Source organism: Myzus persicae, unplaced genomic scaffold, assembly GCF_001856785.1.
Source record: "Myzus persicae strain clone G006 unplaced genomic scaffold, MPER_G0061.0, whole genome shotgun sequence".
In the NCBI taxonomy this organism is placed as follows: Eukaryota; Metazoa; Arthropoda; class Insecta; order Hemiptera; family Aphididae; genus Myzus; species Myzus persicae.
Window position 1 is genome coordinate 370,044 of NW_019101886.1, and position 21,379 is coordinate 391,422.

At 32.5% G+C, this 21,379-nt stretch overlaps 1 protein-coding gene across 1 annotated transcript in view; it reads left to right on the forward strand.

Annotated features, from left to right (window-relative positions):
• Positions 1 to 19,231, forward strand: part of LOC111030654 (head-specific guanylate cyclase) — a 263,376-nt gene extending 244,145 nt beyond the window's left edge. The window contains exons 12-14 of the mRNA XM_022310268.1: positions 8,094 to 8,237; positions 14,982 to 15,136; positions 18,222 to 19,231. Of these exons, the coding sequence (XP_022165960.1) occupies positions 8,094 to 8,237; positions 14,982 to 15,136; positions 18,222 to 18,417 (495 nt within the window). The 3' untranslated portion in view covers positions 18,418 to 19,231. The remainder of the gene's footprint in view (positions 1 to 8,093; positions 8,238 to 14,981; positions 15,137 to 18,221) is intronic.
• Positions 19,232 to 21,379: the final 2,148 nt, after the last annotated feature.

Here is a 21,379-nt window from a genome sequence, read left to right on the forward strand (position 1 = left end):
AATTTACCTATCATACAATTTAAAGGTAAGATTATTATCTAGGGCCACAAGTAGGTTTTTTAACGAAAATTTGGTATATCGTACGTGTATAAAACGGAGTTGACGCATTCGGGTACGGCGTCCTCTTAAGTGAATTTGTGTAAATCAGTATGTTATCGAAAAGTATAGATAGTATACTATGCTAATATACTAGTATATTAATAATAATCGATGTTCTCTAAAATAATATAACGCGAGCGTATAATTCAAATAACTAATTACTTTTCGCCGTACGACACGATTACGGTAAACGGCGATTATACTCTCCAAATTATTATTACGATATTTTGGAGCGGTGTGGCGTGGTCGTACTCTCAATCTGCGGAAACGCCCTGAGTGTACGTACTGGCCGGAGAAGCTAGCTCCCGGATGGGTGACCAACCGAGATTTTAGCACCATATCCTTGCTAAACAAGTGCTACAATCCATCCAACACAAAAATAAACGGAAGAATCCTATATCGTACCACCCCACACCCAATGGCTTATATTGCCGAGGGTTCCCTAATAAAAAAAATATACATATTATCACAATAGCGACACATTATATTCAAGAGTGACAGAAAAATATGTTATAATAAGCGGCTGGGTATATTATTAATATTGTTAGTTGTTACAATACAACGTTTCACAATAATTATAATATTATTATCGTCGGATGGAGCACCATAAAAAAATATTTTATAATTTTCTTCAATTAAAACGGTTCAGCACGAAAATAACAGCAGAAATCGTTAATGCATTAAAATATTCTAAGATTGAAATAGTTAGGCACGAATAGCACAACAAAATTTGTTCTGATCATGGAACCCGTAAATGCGAACCGCTCAAATTACAAAACCCATATTATTATGCTGAATATAAGTATGTGTTTTTATGAAATATTTTTACAAACTCTTGGTCGGTTCATAAAACATCATTGTTATTGTACTATTTGTACTATTGTTTTTTGTTTTTTTTATTCGATTCATAAAATCTATACAATTTTAGTACTATACGTAAGAAGCATAAGTTATGGTACAAAATTAGATTTAGGTACAAAATAGAGGGACTGAGGTTAAGAAGTCGCACACTAACGGCACTTCGATAGTTGAGTGAATAATAATAATTGAGATAAGCTTAGGGCATTCTTTGATATGTACATATAATAATATTATGTTATATTAATGGTACTAAATCGAAAACGATAACGAATTATACTACTGCATACCCCACACGTGTGAATATTTCACTAAAATAATCGTCCGAGTATACTATTATATGTGTTTCTACTGCCATAATAATATATTATAATTTTTATTGTATTCATATTGTGCCATTAATATTTTAATGTTTTCCGTTGTTACACACGGCCGTTACACGGTCCGCAGTACTACACTATTAATGTGCACAATAATAACAATAATAATATATTATATTTTCGCTTGTTTTCAAATAGCCTTAGCGTAAAACAGTTCCGTAAAAATGTAGTCTAATGAGTTGACAGACATAAAAATGATGTATGGTCAAACATCGCATACTACCGTATCGGGCTCGGTATGGTGTAATAGCGGTTTCGACTTTACGAAAAATCATCTGCTGAGCAATTAATAACGCCTAAAACGTTTCATACCAAATGACAAAAGTGGTAATAATTATAATTGGTATCTATATAATATATTTTGTAAAATATAAAGTATTGTTATGGTTGCTACGTTTGTTGTTGTTGTTGTTGTTGTTGTTGTTGTTGTTGTTGTTGTTGTTGTGTTTGGTAAATCGGAAAAACATTCACGAAAACACGACGAAGCGCACATAAAAATAATGGTAGCTTATGCCGAAATAAATTATATCAGCGAAGAAGGTGTTTGATTTTCTTTGAGCAAATAACTTTATTTTTTTATCAAAATGAACAGACCGAAATATTTCCAAAGGAAAAAAAATTAATATAATGACTTCCGTATAATACGAGTGTAATCATCGTTTGCGGCGGCACAGTTGGTGTACACAAGATATACACGCAAACATAAAAATATTTAAATTCGTATATTGTAAAGTGTAGGTATAAGCATCAGTGACTGCCTGAACAGAGCGGGGGGCGTGCAATGAGTTCGGCGTTTGTATTTAAAAAAAAGACGATCGAAAGTATTTTAAGGGAAAGGACGACGCAGTCGTTTACAACTGACAATATTACTACTATAATGATAATAATATTATGTCTCCGGTGCCCACGAAACCGTTTCCGTTTTATAATGATAATCTTCAGGACCTCCACCCTAACATGGATCACCCGATGCTATATTATAATCGTTTTATTTTATACAATAATAATGATACATATAACAATGTGATCGCCTTCGATGGGGCGGTGATCGTTCAGTCGGACTTATGGAACCAAATTCGTTTTTTACATCTTGTAATCTTCATGATCGGTTAGTATTCACAAAAAAAATCACCATTTTATTTACTGAACCTACATAATGTCATAACATGATAATAATATACGTCATAATATTATGACGTATAATGTAATATAAAACCATCTATGTTGTTTTAAAATAGCAGACGCCCAGAGGGAAAAGAATAAAAAAAATAAAACACAGTAAAATATGCCAATCCTATTGCAAAGAGGTACATGGTTATAACAACTGAATTTGGTGCATTTGTACATGATAATTCGAAATATTCAAATAACATTACTAAGCGAGATCTGGTGAATGTGTGATCAAGTCGATGCAGATATTTTTATTATTGATTTTTTTTATGTTTTTATTAATCTTCAATACAGCTATTATACGTCTATTAAAGAATAATAAATTAGCCAAATTATAATTCGTTTTTAATTTTTATTATGACTATCCAAGCCATTATTTATTGATTAAATCGAAAGTTCATAAAAGTAAACCAGAGTTATACAATTAAATCAGTTAGATACATGTACACAGTGATTTAAATGAAAAGTCAATTCATTATTGAAAACATATTATCGTTTAAGCTTTTTATCCTAAGTTAAAAAAACTGATGGTGAATCGAAAAAGTATTATCATATAATCATTAAACAAAACGGCGCAACGACATTTCAAAATGTTTTTATTATTTATCAATTAAAAAACCAGGATTGTATTATACTAGGGACCATGGTACGATAAAAAAAATAGTAAAAATATCAAGATGAATATATATTATTATATTGTATGTATACATAAATATTATGATTTTTTCAATAGTTTGCCATCCAATATAATATACACTATACAGGTACTCTTCGAAAACTAAGAGCAATAATTCATGTATAAAATTACAAAACCTATATCTTGGATTGTCGATAACTATATAAGCTACTCGAACATAATAATATTTCTTGACTTTTAACAAACAAAAATAATTGGTGTACATATTATGATGTAGCCATGTAGGTACCTATACAATGTATCGCGTTTTAATTGTCATTTTACACAATTGTTGTGACCTGTAGTCGACCATAATAATTATTACCATTTAATGATAGAGATGCTAAGTATATACATATTTTGAGATTAGAGTATATTATCATCTAACAAAATTTAATAAAACGCAAAAAATATGTTGCTGTTTTTTTTTGTTTTTAGAAATGAAAAAGGTTTTTATCTAAGTGAACATTTAACAACTTTCGACTCTTCATCTTCGTTAACCCAGATTTTTTAAGGAAAGTTTTAACGTAGTATAAACAAAAAAAAAAGAAACCAGAAAATAATCTTGACTTGTAACTTGTAAGACCCAACGCTACGCTTTATCCTGACTTTTTTTTAAATGTAATTTTCGGACTACGAGTATCGAAAAACCGAGAAGATTAGAGAATATTTTTAAATAATCGCAATATTCAATGAACAGAATAATAATTTAAACTTTCTGGAATCATTTTAAAAAAAATTTAAAAGTAATACGATTATTCATCGATGTGTACTCCACCAGCACATAAATAAAATTGTGATAAGTCAAAATTGTTTAATAGTTCTTTACTTTTTGAATAATATAAAATATAAATGCTGGAAAGCGTATTTAGAAGTAATTTGGTTGTGATAATCATATGCTTAAAATAAAGCGCTTATATTGTAATAATTGTGATCAGGCATAGAAGAACAAATTTAAAAATTTTACTTCTTGGCATTTAAAGACTTCGGTATTTCATTTTTTTTCATATTTCTCACATTTTTACACTAAAATAACATTGCAGTTTACCAAACTTTTTCCCCTACAGCATATTTATTTTGAATATTAGCACAATATGTATTAAATATCAAGTTGGGTGTAGCTACTTGACATAGCTCTAATGTTTAGTTTTAAAGTGACTGAACGAAATTGACACGATACTGTCATATAGAAGGCAATAAAAAAAAAGTTAGGTGTTTTCTGAACGCTGCTTATCAACAATGCCTCAAGAGTAAAAAACGAATGATGAATACCATATTTTTTTTATACTACTGTTTAACGATAAATACTTTTACAATTATTGTTATAACTACATATACCTACGATTTTACAATAATTATAAACACTTAAAATACTATTATTATATAATATTCCATGGTCACTATATTTTGACTATAGAATTTGCTTATCGTTAATACCTTTTGAGTATTCACTGTACGCTTTTTTTTTTTAATCATTATAATCTCACAACAACAACCGCATTGTACCTAAATATATATAATAATATATTATGTGTTGCGCTTTGCCACATCGTTTATCGTCACACTAATGAGGGTGTCGGAATGTTGTCCGACGGTTCAAAAATAATATTTGTCGAGTTTCGCATGATAATAATTTGTCATAGACGTGCGCACAGGTGCTTTCACTACACCTGTAATTTATTTTGGTTTGAGTTTAATTTTGATACTGTTGGTACATGTACAAATACAGCGACGTCACTATATGCACATCATAAAATGTACAGGCGATAACCGTTTAATCGGAGCATTGCGCATTAAAATAGAATGCCAATAATCAATTTGTGTGATATATATTTATTTTTTATTGATCTTCGGCATCCCCAATTATAGCTATTAGCATTTTGTAAGAGCGTTACGGTTGGTCGAGAAACACGTGTGTATGTAGAGCGAGGTTTCGCCACTAAAAACCCGGATGGTTACCCATCCTGGAGTTAGCAACGCCTGGCGATGCTTAACCGCAGCACAAATTATGGTGAATACGGCCAACCACCGCACCACGCCAGGCCCCAAGTGTGATAATATTATGTTAATACTAAAAACGACACATTTGACATAATATTTTTTACTTCACTAACCTTTCTTTGGAGATCTTGGCCAGGTTCTTGGCTGATCTCAACAACTAGGAAAGTGAGTTCGGTAATTAGACGGTTGTTAAAAGTTATTATAAAGGTAATTACTAATTAATAAAAGTAAATTTAACGTTTCTAAACGTTTTACAGAGATTCCTTATAGTTGTTTAAACTTTAAATCGAGGTAAGGTTAGGTTAGATTATTTAAGATCAATGTCATTTTGCTCTCATCAGTTTAAATGTCATCACGTATGATGCAAATTATGAATCAGAACATCATAATATTAATTTTGGCAAAATAAAAATGATTTAAAAAAATTACCAATATTTACCAAAATGTACGTAAACACTATACCTCTAAATGTACTGATATTTTTTTACCTGTGAATTCTTCAAATTCTCTAATAAAATAACCATAATACCAATTGACCAAGTGGGGACGATTGACAATAATAATTATTGACAAACAGCTAGGCTGTTTTAAAAAGTGCATATTACAATAGACACAAAATACTATACACAAAAGATTGTCCTTATTACGTGTGGCTCGTGTGTACAAATTATTGATACACGTGACAATGAAGATAATATACTTTTCAGAAAATTCAGTAAACAATTTGTGTCACCTGTATGTGTGCGCTTGCAATATACAACTAAAATATAAAATGTACAATATTTGTAGTCTCAAACTCTCAACTCTCAAGGCGATCGACTACATACTCGTAATGATATCGCACGCGCGTGTGAATATAACATAATATTATGTTTTTTTTATGTATGCTGCTGCCGCGTATACAAATAATAATAATAATAATAATAATATTTTCGTTTCCGTATTATGGAGATCAACGATTTCGATCGATAGGACATATATATGCCACCCGATCGTCGCAAACCACTTAAATAATATTACATTATTATTGTGATAACCGCAATCCTATTGTTTTTTTTTCATTGTTCATAATATGATTGAGTCTGAATTTTTTGTTGACGATTTTTTCATATAATCTTTAGAATATTTAATAGACTGGAATCATTTAGAGTTATTGGGGGCAGGTGGGCTGAAATCGGTTGATTTTTTTATTGTATTTAGGAGATCCGATTCTATTGACTATACAAAAAAATCAAGTGAGCTAAAATGGTTAAAGTCAAACCGTCATCGTCAGTAGCTTAGCTATCCTGAACTATTACTATTGGTGTACACAATAATATTATATTTGGATACACATTATACATACCATATAATAATATTCTACTATAATTGGGTTTAAAAAAAACTAAAAAGGCATCATGGCATTATTAATACATTTATGTTAAATAAATAATAACACAAATAGTATTGTGTCGATTTTCGGCCATCTGCGAAACCACAGTTTAATATTATTACGGCGCACGCGCGCCGAGTCCCGAGGTGAACTTATACTGACGATGTATACAAGGCAGACGGACATTGTGTTTTCAACGACTTTTTTTCTACCGTTTTTACTTCCGGATTTCCGAGAGAACCTAAACCGCTTCGTTTTCGATTTCCAACTCGTTCGTTAGACCTTCACGCGATAAACATTCGTCGCGTTACCGGAATAAATTTTACCGCGACCGGACCCTAATAAAACGATTCACATTCAAATGTTTTATGCAAAATGGACGACCTACTCGCTCTATATATTGTAATTTACTGACTACTAGAGTTTATGAAGCCACCCGGTACACCAATACGAATCTTATTTTTCAACGTTACAACATTATTACAATATTATTATACAAACAATAATATTGAGCGTTTATGTAATATTATAAAATGGTACGCAAACGAGATAAATATCGCTGCGAGAAAACAGTAAAACTGTTTACACGGCTCCGTGTTAATAATTATTACTATTTTTTTATTTTTTTTTTGCATAATATTTGACTTATAAATGTGTATTTTCAATTTTGCATAATTTTTATCACAATACTCAGAAACTCGTATTTAAATTATATTTACATTTTAAAAGGTTTTCTAAATACTTGGTAAAATTAATTTTTTACGATTGCTTGGTCCACTGATCGTAGAGTATAATTTAGAATAATCCTGAAAAATAAATGTACAAATCTAAACATATTTTCATGATTCACAATATTATTATCGTCATTCGGTGACATGATCGATAGTATTGCGTGTGTACACCTTTTATGTTGAATCGTTTTTTAAATTGAACCAAAGTGTTCAAGTGTACACACATTATGATAATATACATTTTTATATTTTTATTGTTGTATACAAGTATATATTATAAACAGTGAAAGTTGTTTATCGGTTAAATAAATTACAAATATCACACCATTAAAATGAATGCAATTATTAAAAGTGAGTTTTCGAAAAACTGTTTATATTAGAATATACACTATAAAATAACATAAAATAAAAAGTAGAAAGGAAAAAAAACGCTGTATTATAGCTTAATAATTCATAAATATTATAATGTATGCAAGTTAAGACTTATATCAGAAAAACTAAAACATGATTAGAATTTTACACTATACGCTTAAAAATAAAATAAAATAAACGTGAAACAAGTAACAATACTTACATAAATATGGCGAAGGAATGTATATTATAATGTTATATTTTGTAATAAAACAGCAGTCGCTGACACTAAATAATATGTATATTACGTTTTTTGAGCCATTAAATTTTATAATTGTATTGTTATTATTATTGTCCCTTGTACCTAGCCACAAAATATAATGTAACTACGTTTACAAGGAGAAAAAATGGTTTAACATTTATTCAATATTTGTTGTTTTGCTTTGAATTTACAGGTAGAGACAATTGGCGATGCCTACTGTGTGGCTTCGGGCCTGCACAAGTTCAGTTCAATACACGCTCAGCAAATTGCATGGATGGCTCTGAAAATGATCGAAACGTGTAAGACTCATCACACACACGACGGAAAACCGATCAGAGTAAATTCATGTTTAATACAAATTATATTTTTTTTCTTGCAACTTAAAATGTTTTATTGATGACTTCGCGTGGACCTTTAACTAAAAAAGTTACTATGATTAGATACACATCGCATAAAATAACGATGATTTAATAATTATTATTCAGGGTTGCAAAGTGATTGAAACATTTGGATTTAAACATAATATTTGTTCTAAACATTTTGAAACAGTTACTATAGTGCCGATAGTATTTTTTTTTTATCAATTTTATGCTGCAATAATTGACAGCAAATATAATTTTTTTACAGATATAATTATTAATTAATCATAAACAAACTTTTTTTCGAACCGTATATCGTTTTCTACTGGTGCCAATGCCGTAGTTTTATGGTGGAATAGACTTGAAATTGTGTTTAAAATTAATTTGGGTGTGAAAGTTGAGCAGCAGACAGTGGTGACGTGTTTCCGAGTCGATTCGTGTGCACCGATATAACAATAATATGATAGTTAATCCGGTTATTACTTAATATTGTAGATTATAATATCGCCTATTCTCGAGCATAAAATACGTTGTGAATATTTTTTTCTTCAAGTTGTGTTCTACACTTCTAACTTATTCAATTTTGCAGTATTTTATATAATTGATGAATAGAAATAATGATATTCTATGGTATCCCAAAATTATGATTTCACTAACACAATTATAAAAACGCGGCGTTTCGGGTAGGCCATTTAGCTACACCGCAGTCGTGGCGGATACTACATAATTTTCCGGCGTCTCTTCACTCCACACACACACACACACACACACACACACACACACACTTCTGGCGCCGTGTATAGTGTATAGCTACCTACACTGCTTCAACGCGTCTTAAAGCCCCTGCAAGTCTCATTTTTGAAGAGTCGTATTAAGAAAATGCATTCGTTCCTTGCGATTAATACCTCGTCTCTGTGTGTTGTAAATGACGATTAGCGTCTGTACTGAGTATACTCCTCACCTCCCCATCATCCACCCTACGCATATGCAATACGCATGTGAAATTTTCATTAGATGCAAATATTCAAAACCAATATTATTGACGGAAATAGCTGTATGCCTGACAAAATGTTAACATGTTTGAATTGCATAAACAACATTACTTTGCATCGGTCTGTAGAATTTTTCAATTTTAGCAAATTCTTGACGGGAATAAACAATTTTCTAATTTTTATATTAAAATGTATACTAAAAACTATAAAAAAAATATGGAACACAATTCGCTCCGACCAATTCAAAGTGAACTTTTTTACCAAACCAAAAAACTCTTCGATTTTAAAATCAAATCACTAGAAGTAGACATACCTAAATTATTTTGTCGGTCGCTATAAGGTCGTTCAGATGAAAAATCGATATAGGCGTTCGCAGCCTTGCAGGTACCTTAAAACGCATAGTTATCGTAGGTAATACTAACAATAACAACAATAATAGCAACTAAGACAATAACAGTTTATTGTAACACGCACTTATTGTTGCACGGCACTTAGTTGAGTACAAAAGCCGAAAACTGCATCGCACTCGTGCACCGTCTGCAGTGCTGTGTACATTATTTTTGCTTCGTCGAACCCAGCGGCGGCGGCGGAGGCGGAAACCCTGTGGCCGGAACCTGCCTCGAGCCGGCGATGCGTCTCTCACTCTTAAACCTTATTATACTATATAATATACATATATTAAACATCGGTTCGGCTGCAACGATTTAATATTTTATACGTCGTATTGGTATATTTACAGTGCGCAGCTCGCGTTGCGGTCGTCTTTCGCGTCCCGCGGGAACGCGATATAATACGGGTATCGGGCGCATAATATTATATTATTATACGTACAGGAATATTGTTCGGAATTTTACGTAATATATAATATACATATAAACCTATATCGCTTATATATATATATATACCAGAACATTATAATAATATAATATACGGTACACCGTTCTCGAACGAAGACGCGTCGCGGCCGGATTATAATAACCTACAAAGTATATAATGTATATGTGTCTCGTGTTTGAACGACGGCTCTATAATCATTATAATAATAATAATAATATACCACTCGGGTACTACAACACCCGTCTATGTGTATAATGTATAATATATATATATATATAGGTACGTCACGTCATGTCCGTTATATCGAATATTAATTTAACTGCGAGTGTTCGGTCAGTCTCGTTATTTTTATCGACAGTTTTTTAATCCAAAAAAACCGCACGATGGCGCCCGATGATCCGACAAGATTACAACGCCGCCCAAGCGTGTATTACTTTATTATGTGATCGTGTCATACACGTCATTATACGGAGTGACTGACCATTACTTCCTACCTAATATTTATTATTTTATCGCTATATTAGGTCCAGTCATTTTCTAAGTACGTTTAATTTTGGGCTTTCAAACATATATATTATAATTTGTATGCAAACTCATAATAGTAGATACAACAAGACATTTTTTTTTTAACTTTTAATTTTAATAAACGAAGACACTCATTCATAATTATATGTTTTTTTTTCTGAAAACGTTTATCTATAAAAATCGAATTTTGAACACGTAGTTACGAATTACTAATTAGCCATAATAGTGTTTATAAAGTTCAGGCAAGAAAAGTATAGCGTGGACCAACACTTTGCCGAGTAGCTCGTATCTCTATAATTATGCGACACGACGCTCCGATCATCTGAAATGTGAATGCTTATTATAACTATACGCTTAATTAAGGAATAAATAATTAGTAATAAACTACCGGTTAGATAATTACTTATTACTAATAATAATAAGTTATTAGGTATAATATTATGTGACTAATTCATAAAAAGTAGTAAGAAATATTATCAAAAACACATTAATTTACCGAGAAAATAAAATCTGTATAATATAATAGTGATACAATAATCAATCTGTATATATAGCAGTTTATTTCTGATTGTACAAGAACGCGTGTCCTGTATATTGACGAGTATATTTATATCATAATAATATAATACGCGTATATTTGATACATGGCCACTGTATATGTACCCACCCGAGTTCCCTGCTTGCACAGCCCTCTACAACATCGAGATCGACCGCGTCGGGTCAAAAGTGTTCGTTTTGTATGGACGACACGTGTGCCCCGCAGGCTCATATATAATATTGTGCACCTATTCTGAGATTTCATTCTCTTGTTTCCCGTTCGACGGGCACACCAAAATCTGAAATATAAGAGTTCGCGAGTCGGAAAACGTTTAGAAAAATACGTAAGTACCTTGTGCCTATTATAACCAGTTACGTGAAAGACGAAACGTAATTATCATGAAAACCTCGTCAGTGTCCGTTCGAGAAAGTCATATTTTTTTCGACTCAAATCGAATCCCCTCGACGTGTTACACAAGATTTATGTAATCGAGTGAACGGAACAGCCCACGATATTGTGAATATACCGGATTCGATTTTTTTTTTTTAAAAGTCACCGACGAGAGACATAAAAAGCGAAAGACAGTAATTTTTTAATGCTACAGCGGGAGATCATTATAGTTGACTTTGTTGAGCGACTTTTTTTTCCCGTTCAAAAACCGGAAACGGGTGGGAACTGTTTAGCACAGTGGTTCTCAAACTATGGGACGCGAAAGGTTACATGTTGGTACACGGAAGGCCTTAAGTAACACTGAATCAGATATTTCATTGCTAATATCAAATCTAAAAATCCATGGTTCTCATTGAAAAATTGTTATTAAATTCATACCTTCATTATTAAACACTAATAAATTTGTATTAATAAATAAATAATAATTGTATTGGAGTATTTTACCGCATTTTTATTTAAAATAAATATATTTAACTAGGTATATAAAGTTTGTATCTTTCTATTTTGAATCATCAGTGGTACGCGACTTAATAAGACATAATATACTTAAGTGGTACGTGAAAAAAAAAGTTTGAGAACCGCTGGTTTAGCACAATACTTCTATCCTAGTTTCCTAGTACCTAGGCGATTTTAGTTTCTTTTGAGTATCCCCGTGTGTTTTGAGTATCCCCGTGTGAGGAGAGGCTTTCTGTGGCGAGCAATGAGAATATAAAAAAAAATGTATAGTCTAATATAATATACGGATCATGGTGTGGATTGATGGTTGGTTTCAGTTACTTAAGTGTTCTGAGGTCAAGCGTCGGCCGGAGTCACTAGTTCCAGGAAGGGTGACCACCCGGGTTTTCGGTGACGAAAACTCACCCCGCATTCACGTGTTTCTCAACCAACCGTAACCTCCATACAAAATGATAATGGTTTGCGATGCTTAAGATCAATGAAAAAATAATATTATATACGATCTCGATAGAGCTTCTGTGAACAAACCATCAAAGTGCGTACTCTAATAACATATATAGGTGCATCTTTTGTTATGATTATTATTATTATTGTTATTATTACTATTATTCAAGAAGGAGGTGCCTGTATATATGGACTCGTGTACTTAGGACGTCAATTTAGATTAAATTCGTAACGATAATAATTGAACGACCAGAATAGTGGATTTGGTCTGCCGGCTCGACCGCGGCGGCAGATAAAAACGTCGGACACGTATCCCTCGGGGATTTCGGAAAACCTTTGCGGAATAAGAGTAGACGACGGTGGGTGGGCGGAGGGGGGACGCTGCACGAGTAATAAATCGGGTAAAAGTCCGAGTATAATATAGCGATTACGGCGAGATAGGGCCGCAAAACACAAAAGATTGCGGAAAAGTAATACACACACACACACACAGACACACACACATATACATACACACACACACACACACACATACATATATAATAAATATATCGGGACGGTCGTACATAACATGACGTATACGGTTCAGATGTGAATTCTTCGCGTGTTTTACGCCGCCGCGTTTTCGTCACTGTAATATATATTTTTAACGTGGCGACTTGAATATTATATTATTACAATTAAAGTTTAGTTTCGTTTTCGACATTAAAAACTCGTAGTCGACACCGCGCGCATTATAATAGCTATTTAATATGCGTGCACATTATGCCCGACTCCGTTAATTTCGGTATTAAAGTGGCTTTTAATCGTACGCAAACTTCAACCATACTAAAGGTGGGTATATAATAATAATAATAATAATAATAATAATAATATCGTTCGATGTGCCGTGAGCTTTGGCGAAAAATTCAGAGAAAAAATTTCAGACAATTCGCAGTCGTCGTCGTACCGACCATCGGCGCGTTACGCCATCACTTCTGCCATCACGAATATTAATAATAAATTATTGGCACCTACGTTTAGAAATCCTACGGTCAGCTGCCTACACGACGTGCTTAATGATAATAATTGATATATTGATGCAAGCGTTTGCCTTAAACGATTCCCACAAGACCGTGTGATGATCTGTACAAAACGTCGAACGTATACCACCTATACCTAATAATATATTACCGGGGATTATACGAGCTTCGGGGGAATTAAATCTACGAGTAATCTTTTAATGCTCCGAACTATTAGTTTTCGTAATAACCATGGCGCTATAAAGTCTATTTTAATAATATTAGAATATTAAGTGCGCTTAAATATTTAACTGCAATATGCGATATCGTACCTAATAATATGTAACTGCGTGTTACATAATACATATTATAATTTATAACTGTGCACTGGTGTCGTGTAAAATGATTCTGCTAAATAATATAATGTTTCTGGTTCTTCAAACTTTTTGTTTTTTTCATATGATTTCGATCTGTTTTTTTTTTTTTTTGGACCAAACAGTTATTATTGCCTATTGGTGATTATTATAAATGTTTTATAAACTTTTGATTTTGGTAATCGAGCACGGTTCTTGACCGGTGCCCCTCCCCTTTTCACCACTATACCACTGCCATTATATTGATCATAATACTAACGATCGAATTTTTTTTTTAAGTCGTTTTACGTTATTATGTGAATTAAAACTTTTCATATTTTTTCACTTTAACTTTATGATATATTTTTACGTTGTTTTCTGTATCGCTGTACCATTTCTATGTTTGAAAATTAAAATTATAAATAATAATACAATTCCGTACTCATTACTCATTACTTATTATCACTGATTATAAATCTATTAATCACTTTTATCCCATGTATTATCAAATGGCAAATTTAAACTATTATGTTTGTTCCATTCGTACATAATATTAATGATATTTTATTCGTACAATAATATTTATTCGGGCTTAGTCCTTTTACTAGGTATTTAATGATATTCTTAAATGTGCGTTCAATGTTATGTTTTGTTTAACGATATTGTTATTTCGTTTTTTTTTCGTTTTACGGTTTCCGTTTTAATTACGTTTAGAATGTCTACCGTTTTTTTCACAGTATAACATTTTTGACCTTTAGCTCCATAGCAGGTTAGGAGAGACATAATTTGTTTTTCATCCCCTTTTACGGGACGCAGCAACACCTAGGCAGCGTATCACGTACACACCACAAAAATGTTAGAAATTAGAGACATAAATGAGTGCACGCTATGCACACACATATATTTTATTAAAATAGGCGTGTATGTACATTTCATAGGGTATAATATGCGTGTACTGCGATCAAAAAATATATAATACTTGTTCGGTGTTTTCTACTCGCAAAAGCGTATATGTATTTACGAAAAACACTCCACCCTGCGCCAAGGCGTCTTGTCATTATAGTTTATACAATATAGGTTATATAGTTAAGTTCGTTCGACTTGTTTTTAATCTTCTCGATTTCAGATGCGAATTGGATTGCACACCGGATCGATATTGGCCGGTGTGGTCGGCGTGAAAATGCCAAGATACTGCTTGTTCGGTCACAACGTGACGATCGCCAACAAATTCGAATCTGGTAGCGAACCGCTACGGATAAACGTCAGCCCGACTACTCACCAGTAAGTATACTGCGACTGCGATTTTCAATTTATAATTCTTATTATTCTACCGGTTATCATTATTAATGCTGCGTATCACCAGTCAGTTATTCTACCCAGAGCTGTGCAAAAAGAGTGGCAATGGGGCAAGTGGGGTGGCAAATGTTTAAATACCTATGTATGTTTATACAGATCCGTTAGACACGTGGGGTTTAGGGACCGCCTTACGACATGGAAAGTATAGAAATATATTTATGATTATATAATGCGTAATTATTATGATAATCCCCCAGTCATATTTAAGTCCTGTCTACGACACTGTATGTTTAATAGAGGTGCCAAGTATTATTGTCTGGCACTCCAATGAAATGTAGCACGGCACTGATTCTACTTACTCGTTCCTGTTATAATACACAATATATAGTCTACTCGCATTGTGCCTCATAAATGTACTAAAAAGTTACTTTAATGTAAAGCTATAATTATAACTTTGCAGTACTCTGCCAGTTTTTTGAAAAATAAATAACATCATGTATTGCTTACAACTCACTTCATTGTGTTTTGCAGTACACCGTAGTTGAGTATGACGTGATTGACAAATATAGTCGAATTTTGTAGTTTGAGTACTAATAAGCACATTATAGCCGCGTATAGGTGACTCGATGGCGGCAGAGACAAGTGGCGTGCGATTCGGTTGCGTTCGAGTTGGATGTGACGAAAATAAGAAATGCAATATTGAACGAAGGAAAAGATAAATAATTAATTTTTCGAATAATTATGATAACGATTTCATACAATTTGTATAACAATTAGATCTCATTTTGTTATGCGAAGCATGACGTACTCAGTACGATTCAATGTTATGTATTATTACTTATAACTTATAATAAACATAGTGGGGGTTTAGTATAACTCTAAGCCACAACAGGTCCACGGCACAATCGGTCTAGATAAATACTAAAATTTGGTGTTTGATGTATGCTCGAGATTTGATTGTTATTTTATTTTAGACATTTCCACTCGTAGTATAATATATTATTATAAAATAGAATTTACCTATTACCTACCTACAACTGTATAAAGTTTTCGCTACGGCTTTTACCGACTTTTTCGTCGTCGTACATACGTTTCAACTGCGATCGAGATATCCGTAAAAGGTTTTTTTTTTTTTGATAAATCGAACCGTTCAGCATGAATGCTATAAAAAATAAAACATATCTATAAAAATAATAAATGGTTTATATGTGTGTGTACGATATCTTTAAATAGCCGTTTTCGTTACCCTTCGGGCCGCACGGATTGTCAAGAAAAAAATCTTATACCCGGAAAGACGCGAAATTTTATTTTTCCATCTTTCAATTCGATATCCTTTTACCGCTCGATCCGCTTGGGTCATATATTATTGCACACAGACGACCGGTACTGTCCTGTATTTTTTTTTTTTTTTATCATTCTCCGTATTATTCTCCGGGTTCGTCCCGCGGATATTGCGCCGCCGGCTACACTCCAATAACTCTCTCTCTCAATATGTACCTACCTATATAATATAAGCGTACACACCATACATGTATGTATATATGTGGTATGTGTGTTCTTTTTAAAGTGCATAGCGTATTTCGGCTTCATCGCTCGCTACTTGAATAAATCTCTGCACGAGAATGATTGATACTTGGCATTCCGTCATTCCGCCTAATTTATACTACATAATATATAATATAAAACCGTCTTCGTTCGTTTATTTATATATTATATATTATTATTTATACTTTGTGCGCATAATAATATATTATGTATTGCGATTAAACAGCAGCTGGTTTACTCGTCGACACGATCAATTGATAACGAGGCAGCTTCTATACGCGCATTGTTCTCAAATTTCTAAATTATTTAATACCTATACTATACCTCGAATATAATACATAATATACGTGATGTACATGAAAGACCCATAATGTCTAATGTCTATATAAGTTTTGATATTAAAGATCTTTCCATTTATGAGGCGTTGTATAGTGTTCTCCAATATTATGTTTTCAAAGACACAGGTACTCCTGAAGTACTCGAAGCTTTCGATGCTTTGCTTTTTTTATATGGCCACATCATCTACATCTTATATTAGTCAAGAATTATTCATAAAAAAATGTATCGCATAAGTTCATATTTTAAACGAGCTCCAATTAAATGCGGGATTGTGGACGAAGCTATATATATATTATTGTTTTAATCCAAACGTATAAATAATATATTGTATGATATAACATTGGTATAGGTATAATAATGTTCCAATAAAAATCTTTCTTTCAAACGATATAGTTTTGATGTGAGAAAGCGAACTGTACCTACCGTTTTTATATCTACTACAGGACTTTGAAGATACCAAGACAATTTGTCTATAAAACTGAATAATTTACTTGCCATCGTTTGAGTTTGTAGTTTAAATTTGATTTCAGATACTAATATTTATAATTTGTTCAACCATCATGTGACGTGTTTTAGTATATATAGCTACTATAATTCTGTATTATTAGTTTACTTTTAAATCGTAAACCGATATGGGATATACATTTAAACATCACCTTCATGAACTAAATGCGTTCCTCAATAGGTATATATTATTTTCTCATTTATCAAAACTCATAAATAATAGTAGTTTTAGATGCGTGTGTAATACAGTAAACACGTTGCGTTCCTGCTGAAATCACTGGCGGCCAAACTAGGATGGGCGGTGGGGGGGGGGAGATCCCTCATTGACCAATACTCCTTTTTTTAAAGATCTGATAACTATAAATTATATTTTTAATAATTAAATAATGCATGTTAAGAAATCTGTAGACACATCCCCCCCATGACAAAATGTTTACTAGTAACTGTGTCACATTTGACCATAGTGTATAACCACCAAACGTGTTTCCAAACCCAATCATTTTGTACATTTGTAGGTTGCGGAAATCTCCCAAAACGTGCTGTACCAGCTAAAACAATGCATTATTTATATTATTATTATCATCACTATCATAATACCCACATATTATTGTATGGTATGATGGTGACGTATGTATCCACATGAAATGCATTATTAACGCGATTACGTGTTCGCTGTTGACAGGTTGCTGATGAAGACCCCCGGATTCTCGTTCGAGGAGAGGAGCCGGTCGTGTCTGCCCGTCGGATTCCCCGAGCACATACCGGGCACGTGCCATTTCCTGTTGTCGTACGCGCACCCCGACATGTCGCCCGACGGCGCATCCGACTTGGACGCTCACGTCACCGCCGGCTTGCGGCAGCTCACCTTGGACAGCTGAACAATACCGCCGCCACTGCCACCTCCACCACCGCCTCCACCGACGCAGCCGTCTCCGTCTCCTCGTAGATGATTATAATATACACACGCGCACCGGCGAACGACGTCGAGTCTTATAATATGATATTATTATATTGTCGTTTTTGTTTTCGTTTTTGTTTTCGTTTTTGCCCACCCGTAGAAGTGCACTCACTTTAAATATATATTATAATAATATGCCGATCCGAGGAAAAACGTAAAAGATGAAGAAAAAAAATGTTTGTTTCATTATTATATCACAATACGAGTATGATACCTACATATACCTGTAGAGTCCAGTCATTTTAATATATAATATTATATACCTAATATACCTATCCAGTCATCCCGCCCGTCGGAACAAAACACCGCCGTCGGTTAAAAGCACTCGATTCCGTGCATCACGATTCCTACACACTTCGCTCACCTAAATATAATAATATATTATATTAATTATTATGACATCGCCCGTCGCCGACGGTTGAAATCGCGTGAGATGTACGCGTTATATTGTTTGTACAGCTAAATCATTATCTCGCCTAAATTATTTATATAAACGTATAATATTATATGATCAAAAGCATTACGATTAAAATATAATCTCCGACAACGGTGATGTTATTATTTCTTTTGGATTTCTTCATTTATCTCTATATAATATTATACAATACATTATATTGAACGTAATATAAAAAAGTCTTTCGAGCGTGGTCTCCTTTTCCGTATTTACCGGCGGTGCAATATCCTCTACGTCTACGACGACAGACATTCATTTTTTTTTCTGTATAATATAGAATAATAATTATCATTATATAAAACGGTTCTGCAATATAATAATATAGAGAGTCAGAAAAAAAACCATTTATACAAACGCCAGCGATAATTGTATTCAATAGAATCACTTCGGAAAATACGGCTCTCGGAGACTGGTGGTATTAAAAACCTTGTATATCCAAAAGCTTTGTTGCACTGTACACTGGGTACAAAAAAAATTACTGATTTAGAATTTAAGAAAAATCGTTTAAATATTTCTGAAACTTAAAGGATTAAAAAAAAATCGGAGATTCCAGTAATATTATTTTCTAACAAATATCTTCGGAAATAAATGTTTTTTAATAATGAACAGGAAACGGATATAATAATGTGATCAAAGTAGACCAAGACCAATTTTAATAATTATATTATGCTTCTGACTTAAGAGAATAAAAATTCCTTTGGCTCATGAAAGGCGCCAAATAATACATTTTATAGATTCAGTAAATTTAAAAGAACTTATATTATCTGAAATTGCAATAACAATATTATTTTTAACCAAGAATAATATTATGCTCGTAGTATATTAAAATAATTTATTATCTTTTGTTTGAGTCGTTTATAGTACTTACCTGGTACTTGATCGAACTCCCGCGACAAATCGATTCTTAGGCAAATCATTCAATGTAATTAGAAACCAACAAATATCTATCAGAAAATATCTATATATGATTTAAAGATTTGTGAACACGAAAAAAAAAATACAAAGTGTTAATTGTCAAAAAAAAATTAACAATTAGATAAGATAGTAATTTAAATTCAAGAAAAAATTCAACAGCGAAAAAATTATTACATTGAGTATACGGTTGTGTAAGGAACAATAGATACACCGATCGGATGAATTAATCATTTTTGTACAAAGATATTTCCAAAAATAAATATGCCTATATTAAGACACTTTAACTCTTGTTTCACGTCCTATTTTTTTTAATCTCTTAGAATCTTCCTATGGTGTAAAAAATAATTAATACAAACAAAAGGAAAAAATCTCCTGAAAAAAAAAACTATTGTGATCAACGTTATTTCATAACGAGTTTTGTGTTCCTAGTGTTTAATGTTTCTATCGTTTATCGTTTTAACACGTGAAAATAAATTTATTGTAGTTAAATTAATATTACGTATTAAGAATAATATGATATTGTATGTTACAAAAATAATAATAATGTTTTATTGGATATTTTATTATTCCCATCGCATTATAACACTAAACTTAGAAATAATATTCTATCGATAAGTCTATATATACATATAATGTATGTATATATATTTTAAACGTTTGCTTTTGTCAAAAAAAAAACTATTGCGTTACTTGACTAAAAATTATTATTAACACTATAATATGATAATTATTGTTTTTTTTTCTTTCTCTCTGTACTACTACACTGGTGTGATAAAATATTATGAGCAACTTGAAGAAAATATATGTAATTGCGTTTACGATTTAGATTGTCACGCTAACGCGTCTGTACACGTATTGTCAATTATATATTATGTTATTTCCGACTGCTTATACACAGACAAATACACACACACACACACATGCACACCCACATTGGATCCATCGAAAATCATCATGTGCAGTGTTGTATAAACTGGAAAAAAATTATTGATATTACTATATAATAATACATATATACTAAGATTGTTATTTCTTTGCGTGTATATTGTGTTATACCTATATAATACAACATATATAATATATATATGTGGGTTTTATGTTTGTGTACAGAGTGAGTGTTCCTCAAACGGTGTTACATAATATGATCTGATGTCAGTGACTCGGTCCTTGCATTATGCTATCATCGATTTCAAACGGTTAACACATTGGCGAGACACCCTGTATGTGCCAAGATAAATTTGAATTTCGCCAAATAAACAGAATAAAACACTTTCGTTCAATCGCGTTGTGTGTATATATCGTACATATTGTTATACTCTCATAATACCTGTGTCTGCGTATAAAGTATTATGTAAATATATATATATATGTATATATATATAGTATATACCCAGTGCGCTGAGTTGCTCTCGATCTCTAATCGCGGACCAAATCCTTTTGTCCCATCACATTGACGCCGTCGACTGTAACAGCGACTATACCATATACCATATAGGTACTATAATAATAAGTA